General features: G+C 38.2%; 1 protein-coding gene across 5 annotated transcripts in view; it reads right to left on the bottom strand.

Annotated features, from left to right (window-relative positions):
• LOC117326983 (synaptotagmin-7-like) overlaps positions 1-23,575 on the bottom strand; it is a 239,298-nt gene that overhangs the window by 162,076 nt on the left and 53,647 nt on the right. For all 5 annotated transcript variants that reach the window (XR_004532554.1, XR_004532553.1, XR_004532552.1 and 2 more), the window contains exon 2: positions 18,550-18,835. Coding sequence is in view for 1 of the 5 variants with exons in the window: in XM_033883786.1 (XP_033739677.1) it covers positions 18,550-18,835 (286 nt within the window). In the remaining 4 variants the exon portion in view is untranslated. The remainder of the gene's footprint in view (positions 1-18,549; positions 18,836-23,575) is intronic.

Raw genomic sequence — 23,575 nt, 5'->3', positions numbered from 1 at the left:
GATAACTACCAATAGAGTGACAATAATCCATACCATAGGTCTAACTACTGACGGAATGATGTCCAATAAACAATCTAAATCAGAGCAGTTCCTCTCACTCCAATAAACAAATGACACAAGACAATATCACCCTTTCTACCCTTGTTTTCATAATAGACTTCACCTCCAACATAAACCAGGTCTGACCCATTATAAGTTGTAGGGTGATCAGGGTTAATTTACTTCAAATGACTTGTTTTGCCCATCTAATAATGAACCTTACTTTGTCCACCTGGGCTATTTATTTCTGTGTCCATCCTTATTTTCACAGACTGTTGATTTCAGTTACCGAAATATATCAGAGTAATGGAGACCAATATATACACTCGACTTTTCTCGAAAGTATTTGTCTAAAAATTCGAGTTTACCTGCTGTCCATTTCATGTTAAGAGTGAGAAATCTGCACACTTGAAATTCTAAAATTGAAAGATCAATGGGATTTCTGAAGTATTTGTGGCTTTTTCACAGAAGAAATTAAATCTGAAATAAAATCATGTTTTAATTATCGTAGTTTCGGCCTAACATACGAAAATATGACTAGAGAATATTTGCCCCAGAAGACCTCAAAGTTCCAGACAAGAAAATGATAAAAATGTAGAAATAAAGTGCTTTGTACACCGATGGAAGAGAAATTCACTTAAACAGCGGTGATGCAAGGATGCTCTCTAGGGCCTTAACTCTGTATAAAACTTGGCTGTGTTGTATCAAAGTCCACTGTATATATAAAATAAAATAACATCTTAGTGCCGACTTAGTTGTAAAAGGGTGTTTTTATGAACACAGAACAACATTCAACAAATAAAAGATGGACTTTTATTCCGACGATTCTGGTTGAAATGACTTCATTCTTGTAGAATAGTGGTGTGCTTGATTTTTTTTTTTTTTTTTTTTTTCAAAATTTAAAAGAACAATGGCAGGAACCCAAAAGTAATTCTTTACAGAAAATCGTACTTTGTAAGGTTTTAAGGGTGTAAACCCATCGGCCCTGTGTAGGCGAAGATAAGAATAATCTGATGCATTCAGGTCTCATGATACTACAAAACTATTTAGTGACAAGGTAACGTACCTATCATTGTATATTGCAGTACTCCCAACAGGCTCTAGTAATGTCCGAAAATTATTTTATTTTATATTCGATATGAAACCCACATAATTTTATTTAGATTTCATAAAAACACTTTTTGTTAATTTCATTTTTTGACTTATTTTTACTTTGAAAACTATCTATTGGATTTCACGTCATTATTTTTTCTTTTATGAATTTTGTTTTAAATCATTTTGTCTAAAAACAATTTTTTTCAACATATTTTTCCAATGGGGGGGCTGCGATAGCTCAAGTCAATTTGATTGCCGGCCACATAACCTCAGGTGAAAATCCGAGGTACATGTTTCGATGCTCCCTACTAGAACAGTTTGTGTTTCTAGGGAAAATGAGAAATGGCCGTCTGTGCTGTGGTGGTTGTGACCTCGGGCAAGACACTTTACCCTAATCACTCCGGATGCCATGTGACAGGCCTGCCATATGTTGTTCAGTGAAGTAGTCACCAACTACTACAAGGAGACCCCACCTCAAAATGACCCTAGCTGTTCATGGGATGATAAACCCAAACAAACAAACAAAACCCAAACCATCTGATTATTTCTCTGTAAACATGGCATCTAAATCTACTTGTTGTTGCCTTAGTTTTTCAAAATGAAAATAAAAATTAATTATCATTTGATTACACTGCCTCTTTAATGTTCTGTTATTGAAACACAACTGACAAAACTTGCATCTGAAAAAACTTAAAACATAACCTTATCATTAATATTTCTATTTGTAGTTTCCAATATGATCTCTCGTTCCTCATTGGATTCTTGTCAATTTTACCCCTTAACAATAAAACTCAAATTTCCATCTTTTAAATCTTTCACGATAAATATTATTTACACGACATGTTCTATCAAACTTTTCACCGAGTACAGAAATAGGAATTAACCGGAGCCCTGGACTATCAGTCGAATATCTTGCTACAATTGATGTTGTTATCGGCCCCCTGTTTTTGATCACAAGATTACAATGACTTGATTATCGGATGGTGTTGTCAGTGGCATGGCTGCTGACCTGAGGGTGGCTATTGTGATGCAGTTGATTTTTTATTTGGTTGACCTGTCCCTGCCCTCTTCAGTAAATTTGCGGCTGTTTCACCAAGGGATAGATTCTCTCACACGAAAACACATCAGGAGCCTGCTGTAGCTTTATTACTCTCTAACTAACAATATTTGACGTCTAACTTATTGACTTGGTTCTTTTCATCAAAGATCTAGAAGCGCCCCCTAGTGGTCAAAGGCTAGGTCAACTGTATTTCCCTCGATCACTCTGGTAATTTTTCAGTACTTAGATCCGAACTTGACAGAACCGGCAAAGATACATGTACGGACATATTACATGTACGCAAACACAAGGTACATGTAGCTTTGGTTCTCCGTCTAAGTACGTCCTCGGGGCTTCATTTTTATTTCTTCAAACATCGCTGAATCTTTTTTGGAAAGATCGTAAAAAAACTCACCCATGTTCTCCGAAGTTTTAATTAATTATATAACAGGCAATCACAGTCAGTGCAATTAGCTTCCGGGGAATTTCTGTCGTCATCAAACAATAACCCGGGAATAATCTCGCCTGCTAACCAGAACAATCATACTCACACAAACGCTTAGTTTCATTTTATTGGTTACCCAAGAGGAGACAACAGCTCTGTTGCCATGGAGATACAGGATTAGCAACGTCATTTGACCTCTAGTTAGGAAAATGTCAAGCACTAATATGATGAAGATCTAAATTTTGTTAATTAGACAGGTTCTAATGAATTTTGTTATCTCGGAGACTTTTAAGCATAATTAAGACTTTCTCAGCAAGCGCTTGTGCTAGAAAGCTCAGGCAATGTGAATTAACCATGTGAAAATGGGCCGCTGCATTTTTGTTGAAATAACCAAATATGGATCTATTTTTATCAGTTTTAATGAAAATAGAACAATTTCATATTGTTCTAATTAGTTAAAAAAAAATCCACATCAATATATTTATTTCCTTTTCATTAGTTCAACAGTTTTATTTATTTATTTATTTTTTTGAGTCATTAGGTTCCAAAACCAGCTATTTTACCATGTTACCTGTTCAAATATTTTTTTCAGTCATATAAATACACTTAATGTAATATTTTGAGTATTAAATGTTATTTGTTAACTGCCAATAAATGAATCGAGGAATGAAAATTAGAAAATGTCTGTAAGACATAAATGCCCCTACTGCCACCTGACACCCCGGAAACAGTTTGGTGAGGGTCACATCAGTAGTTCCTGAGATAAGCTAGTTACATTGCATCGGGACGGGACAGGACGGAACGGACATGAGTAACACAATATGCCCCCCCCCCCCCCCCCCCCCCCTCCCCCTCCCATTTCATGGCGAGGGCATATAAAAAGTTGTTTGAATACGGACTATTAATATGGGAAACAATCAATTCGGAGTTCATAGAGGTCATTACAATTCTCTACAGGCATATGGAAATCATTTCCAACTCCGGCTTGAAATGGCCGATCTTTTCTTTCCGACTCCCCTTAATTCAGGAAAGCATGCTGAAGGACAATAGAATCATTATATTACATTTGATGTAAGTTTTCTAAATCTGATCCTCCCACTTCATTTAACATTTGATGCAGAAAGGTGATTCTGGTTGATTCGATCTGTAAGGCTAGAAATCTATAAACATGAATAATTCCTTATGCTTCATGTCCAAGATCAGCGATAGCACAAAGCCGTTATTCATTCAGAAGATATCTCATTATTAAGGCCAAGTATCAGCCAATCAAGTCGAAGGAGGGAAAATCCACCGAAGGCGATACTTCGTAAAGTGTATGTGTTTTAATAGACAAAGCGATCTGGGACAGAACCAAAAAAATCAGTCCAATTGTCAGTCTGTGAAATGTACATGGCAATCCGGTTAATTTGTCTATAACTCAAACTGAAGACAAGTTTTTTTTAAATCATTTCTTATTTTTCTTATCTGTCTATTTATTTCCTTAGCAAAATCTCCCAAACAGACTGGAGGTGATGGTGTGACCATATTATTCATGAATTTTACGTACAAGACATTTTGAACGAGGGAGAAAAGTTTGAAGAATAAGCTAAGACTTATGAAATGACCCAAAAATCAATACATTTCAAAGACACAAGTGGAAAAAATATATATTTATATGTACTTCTTTGAAAACCTGACCAGTGTTAGACTCCATAATATGCATGTGAAAAATAAAACGGCATGACGAAACTGTCGAAATCATCATGGGAGGTAACTCTTAGGAATAGCATATGGATCAATATTGCCACAAAATGCTGAATATCTGTGACACATGGGGACCCGACTACCACTTTGCTTTGAAGCTCTGTCTATCACATGTTGTTAAGAATCTTACGAGACTGACACCCAATACCCAGGCACGGACTGGCTAAATCGTGGTCACGCAAACCGACATGGATAGATTTCCAAAGATAATACGAATATCCTCAAATATCATCTCAATCAATATAACTCTATGGCAACACTTAATAAACTCGAATGATTCTCATTACACCCAATATAGCTATCATTCACAACTTTTTATGCTTTAAAGGAAGAACAAGAGGCCCATGGGGCCTGTATCGCTCACCTGGTTGGATTTGACCAAATGTCAAAATAATGTTCATGTTCAATTCCTTTTGTTTGTTAACCTCAAACAATGATATATATGGTTATAGTATGGGGATCCCAACTGCTTTAATGAAATAATGAAGTCCAGACTCTCTGAGTTTACAACATGCATTTATAACTTGACTAATATGACTAGTAGCAATATAAAGGAATTACCTTTATTTCCCCTATGGGGCCCCGCCCCTTTGGCCCCTTTGGCCCCTCGGGGGTCAGAGTCATCATTTATGCAAAATCTGTTCCCCTTCCCACAAGAATGTTTCTGACCAAATTGGGTTAAAATCCATTCATAACTTTATGACTAGTAGCGATTTGAAGGAATTACCTCTCTTTCCCTATTAGGCCCCGCCCCTTTGGCCCCTTGGGGGTCAGAGTCACCATTTATGCAAAACCTGTTCCCCTTCACATAAGAATGTTTCTGACCAAATTGAGTTCAAATCCATTGATAACTTTATGATTAGTAGCGATTTGAAGGAATTACCTCTATTTCCCTATTAGGCCCCGCCCCTTTGGCCCCTTGAGGGTCAGAGTCACCATTTATGCAACATCTGTTCCCCTTCCCCCAATGATGTTTCTGACCAAATTGGGTTCAAATCCTTTCATAACTTTATGACTAGTAGCGATTTGAAGGAATTACCTCTCTTTCCCTATTAGGCCCCGCCCCTTTGGCCCCCTGGGGGTCAGAGTCACCATTTATGCAAAACCTGTTCCCCTTCACATAAGAATGTTTCTGACCAAATTGGGTTCAAATCCTTTCATAACTTTATGACTAGTAGCGATTTGAAGGAATTACCTCTATTTTCCTATTAGGCCCCGCCCCTTTGGCCCCTTGAGGGTCAGAGTCACCATTTATGCAAAATCTGTTCCCCTTCCCCCAATGATGTTTCTGACCAAATTGGGTTCAAATCCTTTCATAACTTTATGACTAGTAGCGATTTAAAGGAATTACCTCTATTTCCCTATTAAGCCCCACCCCTTTGGCCCCTTGGGGGTCAGAGTCACCATTTATGCAAAATCTGTTCCCCTTCCCCCAATGATGTTTCTGACGAAAGTGGGTTCAAATCCATTCATAACTTTATGACTAGTAGCGATTTAAAGGAATTGCCTCAATTTCCTCTATTGGGCCCCTCCTCTCAGGCCCCTTGGGGGTCAGAGTCATCATTTATGCAAAATCTGATCCCCATCCGCCAAGGATGTTTCTGACCAAATTTGGTCAAAATCCAATAAGAACTTTATGACTAGTAGCGATTTGAAGCAAATGTTGACGGACGGACGGACGACGGACGCCGCACCATGGCATAAGCTCACCGGACCTTTGGTCCAGGTGAGCTAAAAACGATTGCAATGAAATCCAGCAGACCGATAAATAAATGATTTTTTTTTTTAAATATACAATATTGTTGATGGTGTTTGCCAGTGGGACCAGCTACACTGTCTATAACGAACCATATCTGTATCACTGTGTCCAATCACATTTGGACACAGAATCGTATATTTTCAAGCATTAATAATCAAGATTTTTTACCCTTATGTAAAAGCGGAGGATTGCAAAATATTTTTCTGAATTATTTACCTTGGAACGTTTATCAATATAAACATCTATTCACTAGATAAAAAATCACCTCGAAACTAAATTAACCCTCGTTATATGTGACAACAAATTGTTAAGATGACCTTTGACCTATCTGAACTGTCATTAAGACATGGATCTCAAACAAAACAATGAAAGGAAATGTTAAAGTTCAATAATTATGCTCTAAAATGTTCCTAGAACCTACCTTGAAACGGCAGCCATGTTGGTTCTACCAACTCCGGCTAAGGCAGTGTTAATATTCTTTGGTGCAGTTTTAGGCATTTTTAAGTATGTCTCCGACGTCACAACAAACTGAATCTGGGCTACTTTAACCGTCAATAATCTGTACTGTAAGCTTGGAGGCTTCTAAGTAACATATAATTAATCAGATGGGAAAATTCCACAAACAACCTGATCAATTTTTTGGTTTTTTAAAGTTTCAGTGATTTTCCTAGCTGTATTTTACCTAACTCCTACACTTTCGTTCAGTCTAGCTTGGATAACCAGTAATTAGGAAAAAGAAAAGTTGAAGCAGTCAGAGTTTAACTGTCGGAGAGAGCGTGGAGACGGATGGGCTAATAAATAATTCAGTGGAAATTGAGGATAGAGATTATGCTACATGTGGTGACAGATCCACGACATTTTCTCGCTGTGTCCCCGTGATGCTGTCTCTCGCTAAGTGATGGTGACAATTGCTGTGTGTTAAACCCTGATGCATGCCGATTTTACAGACACGTGTCCTTTCCGACGATATTGATTCTGTTTCTGTTATCTTACTGTAACTTATCTCCGAGTAATTACGCCATTCCTATACACAAACAAAAGACAAAAGCAAAAGCAATCCTCTTAATCTAAGAATCGCGGAATATGTATTGGAATGTGAAATTGCACTTCTTCATAATGGACAGCTTCGAAATGTCTGACCAATATAGCTGTATATTCATGTCCTAATGCATATTATTTGTTTGTTTGTGCGTTTATCATCCCGTAAACAGCCAGGGTCATTTTGAGGCAGGGTCTCCTTGAAGTAGTTGGTCGTGGTAGCTAGATGATGATGATGAAGCAACCCCTTGTCTTATCATCCTTTTACTTTTATAATCAATTGTGAGTTTGAATTATGATTTCGCTATTATGTCAGCATTCTTCGTTCATTTTGTCTTTCTACATGTAACTCAAATTTAGAACTTATTGAGATCAGGATTCATAATTAACATCAGTTAAATCAGATATCTCCATCACCGTGTAGATATTTTTTCCTTTTTTTTTCCTGTTCAATATGACCTCATCAATAAGGAGAGTGGTCTTAATCAGATACTATTAATAAGTAAAACTGACTGAATGGCTAAATATGAATAAATACCATATACATTAATGGAAATGGATCTACAATAGTTCCTTACAAAAACGTAATCTATTTTGATTAATATAACTATATGATTTGTAGAATAAAAAATCTATTTTACCTAGAATATTTCGTGATAAATGTGATTTTTTATGATGAAAATCAGTAAGTAATTATTATTGGTACGATGATAACGGGTTGGCAGGAAACAATTAATTAATCTCCTTAATCACAATTATGACAGTAAAAACAAATTAATGTGGGGAATTTTCAAAATTCATTTATTCAACTTCGGAGTTGTTTTCCGGAAAACTGGACATATCTCGTAGATCCAATGACTTAGATATCGAATCAACATCCAGTCAAATATTATACAAAACATGGAAACTGCTGATAATCAACGTTTCTGTCCTTTGTTTCACATGACAAAGCATTGTGAAGGTTATTGATATATTGCATGAGTTCTGGAACAGTATAAACATTTCTTGTCTATGTACATAGCTGTCTGGTTAATGAAGTCTCGCATCATTTGTTTGATCTAGGAGACAGCCATGTATAACTTAATGTACACAACTGCTTGAAGTAAATTAGACTTTATGTATTAGAGATTGAATATTGACGACTCTTGGCGAGTCCAGAAATGGAGTCGTGTCTACACAAACAGCATGACATTTATAAGAGCTTATTTACCTATTACTCGGAGCTAGTTTGTTCTGTGTGCCAGGACCAACCACTGCTTGTATCACACCGACATCTGTAGCCCGCCCTAATACCACCCATACACCCTTAATACACTCCATGTCTACAAAATCTCATGTCGTCCTGCTGTGATCAACCGGTGGAGCCACACTGCTATAACTTACTACTGCCGAGGGTATTGCAGGATCAGAAACAGCCAATCAATTCCATTCTGCAATGCAATCTACTTGAGTCTGGGTTAAGTACCACAAAACGTTTCTTTATTATTGAAGGACACCTTCAATGGCATGTCCTTCAATGGCAGTGGAACTCTATAAACATTGTTCAGAACCATCAACTTTTTTCTTTCCTACTACAACTCGCACTTAAGCCTCCATATCTAAGGACCTTACAATGTTAAGAACCATCAACTATTCCTTCCTTACAAAAACTGGTGGCCTCCTCATTAGGACTTTACAATGTTAGGAACCATTAACTGTCCCTTTCTTACTACAACTCACACAGGGTCTCCATGTTAGGACCTTACAATGTTAAGAACCATCAACTGTTCCTTCACTACTACAACAGACAGCCTCCCTATTAGGACTTTACAATGTCCAGAACCACAAACTGATCCTTCCTTACAAAATCTGATGGCCTCCTTATTAGGATTTTAAATGTTAAGAACCATCAACTGTTCCTTCCCTACTACAACTCAGACAGCCTCCATGTTAGAAAGTTATGATGTTAAGAACCACCAACTGTTAGTTCCTTACAGAAACTGGTGGCCTCCTTATTAGGACTTTAAAATGTTAAGAACCATCAGCTGTTCCTTCCCTACTACAACTCAGACAGCCGCCATGTTAGGAAGTTATGATGTTAAGAACCACCAACTGTTCCTTCACTACTACAACAGACAGCCTCCCTATTAGGACCTTACAATGTTCAGAACCACAAACTGATCCTTCCTTACAAAATCTGATGGCCTCCTTATTAGGACTTTACAATGTTAAGAACCACCAACTGTTCCTTCACTACTGTAACACACAGCCTCCCTTTTAGAACCTTACAATGTTCAGAACCACAAACTGTTCCTTCCTTACAAAATCTGGTGGCCTCCTTATTAGGACTTTACAATGTTAAGAACCATCAGCTGTTCCTTTCCTACTACAACTCAGACAGCATCCATGTAAGGAACATATGATGTTAAGAACCACCAACTACCCTTACATTCTACAACAGACAGCCTCCATGCTAAGACCTTATGTTGAGAACCAAAACTCTTCTTCCAAGTTACAGTAGTTCAGGGCATAACTTGAGAACAACAAAAGTACAAATTCCATTTATGATGACTGATTAGCCTGCAGTGTTATTGATATAATTCATAGTTAGGAAGGTTTCTAAAATGAATTCTTACCTAAAGCATTTAAATTTAAGACCTTTCATTTGTTAGAAACAGCTCTTCCTCCTCTGCAAAGCAATTTTCTTTAAGGTCATTGCATAAAGAGCTACCATAAATTCTTCTTTGCTCAGCAATTTCCTCAATGTTTTTAAAATTTAGAGTTTAAAACCTACTAAAGAATTTCCAAAATTACCAAGCAAGTTGAAACTCCTGTAAGCCAATGCCAGGAATGTCATGCCGTACAAAACCTTCCTTTTACGTGATGGTCTTAAGGAAGCAGCATGTTGGGAAAATTTGCTTCATTTGGATTCATATTCAGGCCTCCGATCTATAGTTTTTATTTCTGACCTCATTTATTTTTGTGAAATCCATACTATGATTGTGTTCTACTGTCTCATCATTGAACACTTAGCAGATTTTAGTTGTAACCTGTTATCATTTAAATCCACATAGACAATGTTTTTATATATGCTGTACAAACATGGCCTTGGAGGGCCTTTGGGAATGAAGGAAAATGATAATCTAGAAAAACATTCTCAGCCATTATTTGAACAACTTGAAATATATGTTAGAAATCAGAAAGATGACAAACGATACCATAGGTATTATATATACATACTGTGGATGAAAAATAAACAGCATTAAAAGAAATAAAAGGCATTACCGTATTTATCCACAAATAAGCCCCTCTGCTAGTGTGAAAGTTCAGTACCATATTTATCCACAAATAAGCCCCTCTGCTAGTGTGAAAGTTCAGTACCATATTTATCCACAAATAAGCCCTCCGTATTTATCCACAAATAAGCCCCTCTGCTAGTGTGAAAGTTCAGTACCATATGTATCCTCAAATAAGCCCCCTCTCCTAGTGTGAAAATTTAGTACCGTATTGATCCTCCAATAAGCCCCCTTCCCTAGTGTAAAAATCTAGTACCGTATTTATCCTTAAATAAGCCCCTATCCTAGTGCAAAAGTTTAGTACTGTATCTATCCTCGAATAAGCCTACTTCCCTAGTATAAAAGTTTAGTACCATATTTATCCTCAAATAAGCCCCCCCTCTCCAAGTGTGAAATTTTAGTACCATATTGATCCTCAAATAAGCCCCCTTCCCCAGTGTAAAAGTTTAGTACCATATTTATCCTTGAATAAGCTCCCTCCCCCAGTATAAAAGTTTGAGGAAGGCTTATTTGGCAACCACTTTTAGCTTGATAATGAAGATGGGGGCTAATTTGAGTATTATATGGTAATTAGATAGTATGGACATTATATCATGATTTTATAGTATACCTATGAAAAAAAAAAAATACAAAAAAAACACCATAAAATATTGGTATATTTTTGTATGACACGAATTTTCATCATTCTTGCACAGCAAACCAGGATTTAACAACTAGAGGTGTTAATTGAAATGGATGACACTCATAACTGCAATAAATTCCATTTCATTTGATAATGGAAAAAGATCTATCTTCAAAAACATCAAACATATCACACACAGTTTGATTAAAATACAAACTCATTTTGCAATTCTAGAGACAAAAATGGATTTGCCTTACAAAACAAACTTAATTTTCTCTGTGATATCTGTACTTTAAGCAAAAGAGCATACAGTAATTAATTAGTTGTACTGCGTTAGTTAGTTTGGAAATAAAGATAAAAATAAACAAACATCAATAGAAGAAATGTAAAAAGACAAATAAGAAATTACAATGAAACTTTAATCAATAGCAATTAAACATCGCAGCAACACCATGACATCATCTAATTCTCATTTACTAGTATACATGCATCGAGCATCGTCTCCATCAGCTGAGCGTTTAATCTGCCTTCGCAGTGCAATCACCTCAATTGTGCCGTCTGCATTAACACGACTCTCTAATCCAGTGTCTGTATGAGAGCGGCGCCATATCTACTCCAGCCAGTGGCTATTTACATGAACAGAACGAACACCATTTACACTAGCTATTTCTATACCTTCCCCTTTGAATGGTTGCTCAGTTTACAACTAAGATTTTTTTTTTTTTTTTTTAAGTTAATCAGACAAACTGCATTTGGGAATGCACTTCCTGGCAAACAACTGTAAATAACATTATCAGAAAGACAACTGGCTTTAATGAGATATGATACACTCGTAAAATGCTATCTCCCGAGAGCAAGCATGGAAAACATGGAAAGCATATGGGAAGACATATATTGTATTTTTGCAACAATGCAAATGGTGATTCAAAGATCACTCATGTCAATTTTCATGAAAATCGGTTCGTTATTTCCAGACCGTGTCATATCCCCCTTAAATAAAGAGCCGTCCTACACAGACATTAATGTAGGCTCTCTACAATAACAGTATGTGATAGATAACGGTGAGTTACTACCCCAAGACAATGTGATGCAAGGCAGACAAAGGCCCATAACTCCGTATAACATAATAGATAACTGAGTTTTTAGTGCTTGAAACTCCACCATTTCTAGAAGTATACTTTCAAACTTGAGCTGAAGTAATCTATCAGAGATACAGTCAAGACAAGGTGAAACAGACAGACAACCTAATTTTTCTTAATGATCTTATGTTTGGTTTGGTTTGGTTTAGTTTGTTTAACGTCGTATTAACAGCCAGGGTCATTTAAGGGCATGCCAGGTTTTGGAGGTGGAGGAAAGCCAGAGTACCTGGAGAAAACCACCAACCTACGGTCAGTACCTGGCAACTGCCCCATGTAGGTTTTGAACTCGCAACCCGGAAGTTGAGGGCTAGTGAAAAAGTGTTGGGACACCTTAACCACTTGGCCACCGCGGCCCCTATGATCTTATGCAAAGATCTAACTGAAAAATCTTTTCTCAATGATTTCCCATTATCAATGAACTTTTCTTTTCACTCTAGTAGAGGATGGTTCAATATGGCCAAATTAAGGTGACGGAATGACAGTACACCAATCCAGCCGACATAAATAAATTTTCACTTCTTAAATCAACAGCAATGCTTATGATTTTGCCTTTTTTAGACATGCATGTAAAGTTATAAGTAAAGGCATATCAAACATTTCCATTTCCAGACTTTTCTACAAATTACTTCAAATTAACTTAAGTGCATTATCTAATGAAAATAATGTTCTGATTTCCAAGTCCTGGTCGACAATCGACATATGGATCCTCATATATAAACAAATTAATTAACAATTGTGCTTAAATTGTTTTTGCAATTTTTTCCAAGTTCATAATGCTAGAGGCACCAATACTGAGGATATGGTATATCTAGTTAAATTTTTTTTTGTAATTTTTCCCTAGTTCATAGTGCTAGAGGCACAAATGCTAAGAACATGATATATCTAATTAAGTATTCCACTCAAATCAGTGTACACGAGTTCAAACACGTCTTTTATTCTACGCTGTTAAAAAAATTATAAAAAAAGAATGAAATAACAGTGATATATAGAGAGAAACTTGTTCTGAAACAAAAACTGCGATTTTGATCGTCTGCAGCCAGTGAATTGATCGACTGCTGTGAAATTTACTTACGTTTAACATGCAATATTTGTAAAAATTGCATGTATGTTAAGAAATGAGAAAGCAAACTCCAAACATGCTTGTTCCTGTTTTTTTACTACGGTAAATATCACCAACTTTGTTGTCGCCGTAAAAACTGGTGGCAGTGCTGAAAATTCAAACTTAAACAAGTTGTGTTGTTTTGATTCAAGTTCGGTTTGGCTTGGTTTATTTTGTTTTGTTTAACGTCCTATTAACAACCAGGGTCATCTAAGGACGTGCCAGGTTTGGAGGTGGAGGAAAGCCAGAGTACCCGGAGAAAAACCACCGGCCTACGGTCAGTACCTGGCAACTGCCCCATGTCAGTTTCGAACTCGCAACCCAGAGGTGGAGGGCTAGTGATAAAGTGTGTTTGATTCAAGTATTGGGGTATGTATGTAAAAATATTAAGAAAGTATTGGACAATTGTTGGAAAAGGAAATTCTTATACTAAAAAACAATCAAAACTGTTCATTCAACCGTTTTGACCATTTCATCTCTTGATAACACATATTTACTTTCAGTGGTATATGTAAATTGGTTGTGAATCAGTCATTTTATTGGCATATTGCAAAGAACACCTTCTGCAGAAAATCATTGATAGAAATCATTTCAAAATCATGGACCATCAAATGTGAAGGACATTTACCACAGATTAAATTTTCCATTCCAAGGACTATCAAATGTGAAGGACATTTACCACAGATTGAACGACTATCAAATGTGAAGGACATTTACCACAGAATGAATTTTCCATTCCAAGGACTATCAAATGTGAAGGACATTTACCACAGAATGAATTTTCCATTACAAGAACTATCAAATGTGAAGGACATTTACCATAGATTGAACGACTATCAAATGTGAAGGACATTTACCACTACATCCCAATTTTGTGAAATTCATAAAACATGTTTATTTTGTAATATAACATTATGGTAGTGGATCCAGTATAGGTATGCTGTTTGATAGAGAGCTAAAAACCTAGGTTTTCAAAGGTAAATAAATGTATATTTAATATTACGTTATAGTCAGAATTAGCTGCCAAATGTTCTGCACATTATCTGCATTCTGTGAAAGAGCTTCCATTCATCATATACATTTACTTTAACTTTGATTCTACAGAATTCAATTTTATTCTACCTGCTTGTAACTTTATGTCAAAGTCATCCCATATTAGTAGAATTGAAAGCTATTTGACAGTTGGTTCATGTAGCAGATTTATAACAGCATAATATTTCACAATCAAAATGATAATGGACTTATAGACTTATTTCTAGTGCTTGGTAAAAAATTGTGGCCATTTTAAAATACAAACTCTCCATTATCTTCCGTTCCAGTGATATTGGGTTGCTGTACGTGGGATGATATTTCTCAAGCTATTCTCACATAATTCACAGAGCGATCCCTTGGATACATTTAGGGATCGGAAAAATCAATTTCATATGGGGGAGGGAAAGGCCGCTGGCACGAGCTATGACTCCACTTAAAAGTAACATCATCATTTTATGTAGCATTACGATAACATCGTTAATTGTGATACATATTTTCAGGATGGCGCAATGAAAAAGATTCAAAACACCTTACCATTGGTTACTTTTTTTAAGTATGTGAGAAAAATAATCAAACATGGGCCTGTACCGTGGACAGGGATATCTCAAAACCTTCATGTTGAGTACCCAAACTCTTACACTGGGGTTGCGAAATCCCTGTCCAAGAGCAGGCCCATATAAGAATCTATTAATCAATTTTACCAAAGATCTGTACCAATTATCTGTTCTGATAATGGCAGGTTTAAATAATATCAAAACAAATTTAACAATATCTTTTAAACAGATTCACAGTAACCAGGGCTCAGGATAAATACATACTCCACCCTACCCTGTTCCTTATTAAACTGAATCTGTCCATGGGTTCATGTTTTGAAAGTCGTCAAATAAGTGCTTCTTTTGTCTGTTAACTTGAACTGTTGACCATCAAAATCTGTAACACTCTCAAATTAACTGTTAGAAATACTTACACACTTAACTGTATATTGATACTTTCATCATCACTTACATAATTTCTGATTATTGGGGATGGTAAGTGATGAAAGAATTACAATTTCTGATTATTGGGGAAGGTAAATGATTAAAGAACTACAACTTCTGATTATTGGGGAAGGTAAATGATTAAAGAATTACAACTTCTAATCATGGGGGATGATGAATGATCACCGATCTAGACATGAATAAATATTTGTGCTTATGAACAATGAAATCAATAATCTAAAATTATTAATGTATTTTAGGACAGATATCTGAAAGGAATGACATCTGGTATAATTTCAAAATTAAGACGCATTTAAGGACAAATTTGACCTTAGTTCTGTATCAATTAATATTTTTAATCCTAATTTCATTTTACAATCTATTCCACTAATGACTGAACAGTCTTGTCAATAACTGACTAACATAATATTGATATACCTTGCGTCCCCGACACTACACAGTACTCGTTAACACCTGAGGTGATATATTTCTCATCTCTGATTGATAAGGATAGGAACCTGACATCAATCAAGGCAGATAAATTATTCATTATCAATCACCGACCTTTGTTGTAGCATCGTTACTTCTCAACAATGGTCCGTCAAGTGTATGTGTACCGAGCATTGCAGGTCTTACAGCTCGGACACACAAGTGCTGCAAAAGTTACCTCCCTTACAACATACAGAGGAGTTACTTCCCTTTGACCATGCAATTCACAAAATCACATTTCTACTTGCATCTCTTATTCAGAGCTTATCTGTACCGATAAAAATGGATTTTTATTGATGTTGCGGAAGAAATATTTCAATATTTTATTCATCTTACATGAGGATCATAGAAGTTTATGGAAATGATCAACAAGCTTAGTCACTTGATATATGATGTCCAGCACCCAAGCGAGTGGCACTTCAGTTTATTTTTCATTTATCAAGTCAAGGGTGTCAAATTATATTGTGTGTGTCTTTCTTATTATATATATGTCCTTGTCCATGCCCTCTATGCCTCCGTTTCATTTCTTATTTCTTTCTTCTTTATCATAATAATTTTTTTCTTTGCTTAACATTTTCATTCTGCTTTCTTCCTTTCTTTAATAATTAGAAAATTCTTCAAAAGATAATCAATGAATCTAAGAATGTGGAGTACAGTGTGTGTGTATGTGTTAGATCTTCTGCAATTTCATGATACTGTAATAATAATTATTACTTCTGAATACAATTGTATACTATGTATGAAAACTTCTGAAAAATAAAACAAATATAGAAAAAAATTTATATATTGATCACACTCAAATTCATGAGGATCGAAACTGGAGAAAAAAAATCCATATTTACCTTTCCGTATGTCATGTTAATCTTTGACACAGAAATGACACTTTTCACATCCTAAATATGTAATATATGTGTGACATCATTTATCTTCATTAACCGCAATAGATTATTTATAACAAGTGTGTTACAATTATATATCTTTATCATGGATATATAACATGGTTATACAGGCCATTAGCTAATCATAAAGAACAATATGGGACCAAAAATGCATGAAGAAACAGAATTATTTTTTCTTAAATCACCTCCAGAACCTTGTAACAGGTACTGGACAATTACTTATAATATTGGAGTGTTTACAAGAGTAGAGTAACGATACATTCTACAAATAGATATTTACTGGACGAGAGTTGTGCCGATCTTGGGTTTTCCTTTCCTATGATACTACTAGGCTCCAAATTTAGATCCCATTCCCATGTGTATTGCCATAAAAATTCTGAATTTTTTTTTTGTTTTTTTTTTTTGAGAAGACATGAAATCTACGTTTCCCATTTCTACCTTAAATTTCTCACTTTTGCTACACAAAATTTCAATTTCCAACAAGTGTCAATTTCCCAAAATATATACAAAAAAAAAAAAACAATGCAATCTATTGACAGAAATAGCTCTAGTAGTTGATATATGAATAACTCTGTCCTAATGAATCAATCTGTTTTTAAGGGAAAAATGTTTTGATAATATAACTATGTAAAATTGTTCCAGTTCTGTATTAATAGAAAACACAGGTAAAACATTTATAGTTTCACAGAAAGGACATCCATACATGTAACAGACCCTGACTTTCCCGAGCTGGAATACCCAAGAGTGCCACGAAGGGAACGGTTCAAAATGATATAAACAAACACTTCTAAAATATTCATAACAAAAAGGTCACAGAGTCAATAAAAATATCAGGTCATCGAGTACAAATCGCAGTTCAGCGTTGTGGAATTATGCATTAAACATCTGTACCACACAAAAATCAGCCATGCATGAATTTCCTGTCTAAAGAATCCAGACTGTTGATAGAGTTACAGAATATTGATCATGCAAATTTGTTGGTTATTTTTAATCATCAGTTTATGAGACGTCATCGATGACCACAATCTGGGGGGTATCGACTTTTCAACTATTAGCAAATTATATGGTGTACGCGTACATATCACAGCTTCAAGAGATATATGTCCAAATATTTCTGATTTGTTCTAAGCCCTTTAAACAAGACGTCTTCTAAATTGAAAACAAAAGTGTATTCAACTTTCATGTAAGAGAGGAAAAATTCTACGACTCGAACGGGACTTGAACCTGGGTCCTCCAAACTCTAGAAGGACGCTATAACCATTTAATTAAGCTACCTCAGGCCACAAGCATTCATCCCAGTCCAGTTCTGCTACATTTCTCCCGCCTTCAACAAGGTCTTTGACCCTGAGGACATGCACATGACCCTATACCACCTCTGTGGGTATTCAGTTGGGCACTAAATGTAACCGGAGAGGGAAAATCCATTGACAAGCCTGGGACTCGAACCCAGGACCTCTGAACTCTAGACGGACGCTCTAACTAATGGGACGCATATAGAGCATGTCCATTATAGGTTTCATGATAATCCCATCAACATTATTTAAGTTCCAGAGAAGTTGGGTAATGGTACAAGACTTGCTTATGAGGCAGAGAGACTATAGAAAAAAGATGATTTGAACAGCCACTCTATCTAAAGACGTTGATTAAAAAAATGGCTTCTTTCCTTTTCTTCAATGCTGAAAAAAAATGATGTATTTTTCCCTGGATGTGTTTTGGAACTGCACAGTCCGTCTCAGGATATCAGCGAGGATTCTGTCCCACAAATGTATATACGTACGACTGTATATATTCTTAAAACATACAGTAATTAATAGTGATGACAATTCTAACATCATATAATGACCTAGAATTTGACTTACTTGATTGTCTTGCGGGTAACAATTGGCGACTCTGCCTTGCCTGGACCATTGTGACCTTTAACCTCCCATGACCTTTTGTTGAGTTGACGGACATCATCCTCTTGGGCAGAGACTGGCCGATATTTCTGGGCGATGATGTCTACTTTGCTGTCGTCGTCATCGTCGTCATCGTCCTTGCGCCCAAAGCACCAGCTGCACATCATGGCCGACACCAAAAGTACGACGAGGACGCCCATGGAACTGACGACGACCAGCATGATCTGCCCCATCGTGGCCGACGTCATGGCTGTAACACACAACAAACAATACTTATTTATTGCAATACTTATTTATTGAAGTATAAACGACGTCGTGCCACAGAATTAAATTTATTGAAGGCTAAATACTAAATTAAGACAAAACATAATACATATTCATCCGAGGATAAATAAGAAATTTATTTGAAAATTAATTTAATGTATTCACTGTATAATTTCAATGACGAATATCACCCAGCAGGTCTAACTTTTAGTCATGATGTTGATATTCAGAGAAAATACTGAAATCACAATATCATCAGCCAGAATGCAGAGTACTATTTTTTTAACACACATTTATAACAGGTTGTGTTACTATCACAATTAATTCTCCATTATGACAAACATTTTTAGATTGACAAAGCAGTTAACTTTTTTGAACTATGCAGTTCTCTCATTCCGTGCCAATAACTGGGGTTATCTTGAACATTTATTATCAGAATCATGTTCAAGGAGTTCATAAAACATTATCATTAGAACTAATCGAGACAATCACAAGTTAATATCTGACAGATAACGAGGGGAATAGTTTTGTCTGATAAGTCATTAACATGTCGGTCACAATTACAAGGACAATCGGTGATAAAGAAACAAGTATGGATTTTATTACCAAATCCTTCTGTCGGATCAATCTGGTACAAAGGGAAGTAACTCTAACAGAAATAACTCCAGTGCTGCAAACTTGTCAGGACTGTTACATGCTGTTGTTAATCTTTTATGTACAATTATTATATTCATCCTCAAAAAATTCCCCTTCCCTAGTGTTTAAGTTTAGAACTGTATCTATTTCCAAATAAGCCCACTCCCCTAGTACCATATTTAACCTCTAATGTTAAAGTTTGGTGCCATATTCACTCTCTAAGCTGGACCCCTCCCCTAGTGTAAAACCATATTCATTCTCAAATAAGCCCCCTCCCCTAGTGTTAGTTTCCGTTATTACCATATTCCATCCTCAAATAAGCCCCCTCCCCTAGTGTTAGTTTCCGTTAGTACCATATTCCATCCTCAAATAAGCACGTCCCTGAGTGTAAAAGTTTAGTACCATATTCATCCTCAAATAAGCCCCCTCCCCTAGTGTTAGTTTCCGTTAGTACCATATTCCATCCTCAAATAAGCACGTCCCTGAGTGTAAAAGTTTAGTACCATATTCATCCTCAAATAAGCCCCCTCCCCTAGTGTAAAAGACTATATTCATCCTCAAATAAGCCCCCTCCCCTAGTGTTAGTTTCCGTTATTACCATATTCGTCCTCAAATAAGCCCCCTCCCCTAGTGTAAAAGACCATATTCGTCCTCAAATAAGCCCCCTCCCCTAGTGTAAAAGACTATATTCATCCTCAAATAAGCTATTGTGTAAAAGGATAGTATCAAAGTTTGAGGAGCTCTTATTTATTGACCACTTTAAGCTTATCTTAAAATTGATGATTCTGGCCGAATGAAAAAGGGTACCTATATTTGGGCTGGGGTCTTTATTTGGATAAATAGTACACAAGGAAAGTTATCATCAATGTCTCAGTTCTTACAGTACTAGGTTATACAGATTTTATAAGCAGCTGAAATAAATCTCATATTTCCCAGACACTTAAGGCAGTAGAATAAACACATACTTTGTAATCACATTAGTGGGCTTAAACTTTCCAACATATGCTGTACAATTTGACAAGATATTGCTTGCCCTGTGGAACTACAGAACTAAAGCTGTCCAATGGGAATGAAAGGCAGCCCAAAACATCAGAAGAGGACAATCCCTGATATGACAAGGTGAGAGTCCCCAAACGTCAGAAGAGGACAGTCCATGACATAAGAGGACAGTCCCCTGACATGAGAAGAGGACAGACCCTGACATGAGAAGAGGACAGACCCTGACATGAGAAGGGGACAGTCCCCTGACATGAGAAGGGGACAGTCCCCTGACATGAGAAGGGGTCAGTCCCTGACATGAGAAGAGGACAGTCCCTGACATAAGAAGAGGACAGTCCCCTGACATGAGAAGAGGACAGACCCTGACATGAGAAGAGGACAGACCCTGACATGAGAAGAGGACAGTCCCTGACATGAGAAGGGGACAGTCCCCTGACATGAGAAGGGGTCAGTCCCTGACATGAGAAGAGGACAGTCCCTGACATGAGAAGAGGACAGTCCCTGACATGAGAAGGGGACAGTCCCTGACATAAGACGAGGTCAGTCCCTGACATAAGAAGAGGTCAGTCCCTGACATGACAAGAGGACAGTCCCTGACATGACAAGAGGACAGTCCCTGACATGACAAGAGGACAGTCCCTGACATGACAAGAGGTCAGTCCCTGACATGAGAAGGGGACAGTCCCTGACATGAGAAGAGGACAGTCCCTGACATGAGAAGGGGACAGTCCCTGACATGAGAAGAGGACAGTCCCTGACATGAGACGAGGACCAATCCCTGACATGAGAAGGGGACAGTCCCTGACATAAGAAGAGGTCAGTCCCCTGACATAAGAAGAGGACAGTCCCTGACATAAGAAGGGGACAGTCCCTGACATGAGAAGGGGACAGTCCCTGACATGAAAAGAGGTCAGTCCATGACATGAGACGAGGACCAATCCCTGACATGAGAAGGGGACAGTCCCTGACATAAGAAGAGGACAGTCCCTGACATGAGAAGAGGTCAGTCCATGACATGAGACGAGGACCAATCCCTGACATGAGAAGGGGACAGTCCCTGACATAAGAAGAGGTCAGTCCCCTGACATAAGAAGAGGACAGTCCCTGACATAAGTAGAGGACAGTCCATGACATGAGAAGAGGACAGTCCCTGACATAAGAAGAGGACAGTCCCTGACATGAGAAGAGGACAGTCCCTGATATGAGAAGAGGACAGTCCATGACATGAGAAGAGGACCAATCCCTGACATGAGAACAGGACAGCCCCCTGACATGAGAAGAGGACAGTCCTTGACATGACAAGAGGACAGTCCCTGACATGAGAAGAGGACAGTCCATGACATGAAAAGAGGTCAGTCCCTGACATAAGAACAGGACAGTCCCTGACATGAGAAAAGGACAGTCCCTGACATGAGAAGAGGACAGTCCCTAACATGAGAAGAGGTCAGTCCCTGACATGAGAAGAGGACAGTCCCTGACATGAGAACAGGACAGACCCTGACACGAGAAGAGGACAGTCCCTGACATGAGAACAGGACAGACCCTGACATGAGAAAAGGATAGTCCCTGACATGAGAAGAGGAAAGTCCCTGACATGAGAAGGGGACAGTCCCTGACATGAGAACAGGACAGTCCCTGACATGAAAAGAGGACAGTCCCTGACATAAGAAGAGGACAGTCCCCTGACATAAGAAGAGGACAGTCCCTGACATGAGAAGAGGACAGACCCTGACATGAGAAGGGGACAGTCCCCTGACATGAGAAGGGGACAGTCCCCTGACATGAGAAGGGGTCAGTCCCTGACATGAGAAGAGGACAGTCCCTGACATAAGAAGAGGACAGTCCCCTGACATGAGAAGAGGACAGACCCTGACATGAGAAGAGGACAGTCCCTGACATGAGAAGAGGACAGTCCCTGACATGAGAAGAGGACAGTCCCTGACATAAGAAGAGGACAGTCCCTGACATGAGACGAGGACAGTCCCTGACATGAGAAGAGGACAGTCCCTGACATGAGAAGAGGACAGTCCCCTGACATGAGAAGAGGTCAGTCCCCCGATATGAGAAGAGGACAGTCCCCTGACATGAGAAGAGGTCAGTCCCCTGACATGAGAAGAGGACAGTCCCCTGATATGAGAAGAGGACAGTCCCTGACATGAGAAGAGGTCAGTCCCCTGAAATGAGAAGAGGTCAGTCCCCGACATGAGAAGAGGACAGTCCCCGACATGAGAAGAGGACAGTCCCAGACATGAGAAGAGGACAGTCCCCGACATGAGAAGAGGACAGTCCCTGACATGAGAAGAGGACAGTCCCTGACATGAGAAGAGGACAGTCCCCGACATGAGAAGAGGACAGTCCCCGACATGAGAAGAGGACAGTCCCTGACATGAGAAGAGGACAGTCCCTGACATAAGAAGAGGACAGTCCCCTGACATGAGAAGAGGTCAGTCCCCCGATATGAGAAGAGGACAGTCCCCTGACATGAGAAGAGGACAGTCCCTGACATGAGAAGAGGACAGCCCCTGACATGAGAAGAGGTAAGTCCCCTGACATGAGAAGAGGACAGTCCCCTGACATGAGAAGAGGACAGTCCCCAGACATAAGAGGACAGTCCCTGACATAAGAAGAGGACAGTCCGTGACATGAGAAGAGGACAGTCCCTGACATGAGAAGAGGACAGTCCCTGACATGAGAAGAGGACAGCCCCTGACATGAGAAGAGGACAGTCCCTGACATGAGAAGAGGACAGTCCCCGACATGAGAAGAGGACAGTCCCTGACATAAGAAGAGGACAGTCCCTGACATGAGAAGAGGACAGTCCCTGACATGAGAAGAGGTCAGTCCCCAGACATAAGAAGAGGACAGTCCCTGACATGAGAAGAGGTCAGTCCCCTGACATGAGAAGAGGACAGTCCCTGACATGAGAAGAGGACAGTCCCTGACATGAGAAGAGGACAGTCCCTGACATGAGAAGAGGACAGTCCCCAGACATAAGAGGACAGTCCCTGACATAAGAAGAGGACAGTCCCCGACATGAGAAGAGGACAGTCTCCGACATGAGAAGGGGTCAGTCCCTGACATAAGAGGACAG

Source organism: Pecten maximus, chromosome 5 (assembly GCF_902652985.1).
Source record: "Pecten maximus chromosome 5, xPecMax1.1, whole genome shotgun sequence".
Classification (NCBI taxonomy): Eukaryota; Metazoa; Mollusca; class Bivalvia; order Pectinida; family Pectinidae; genus Pecten; species Pecten maximus.
Note: the sequence above shows the minus strand (reverse complement) of the source record. Positions and strands in the feature narration are given on the sequence as shown.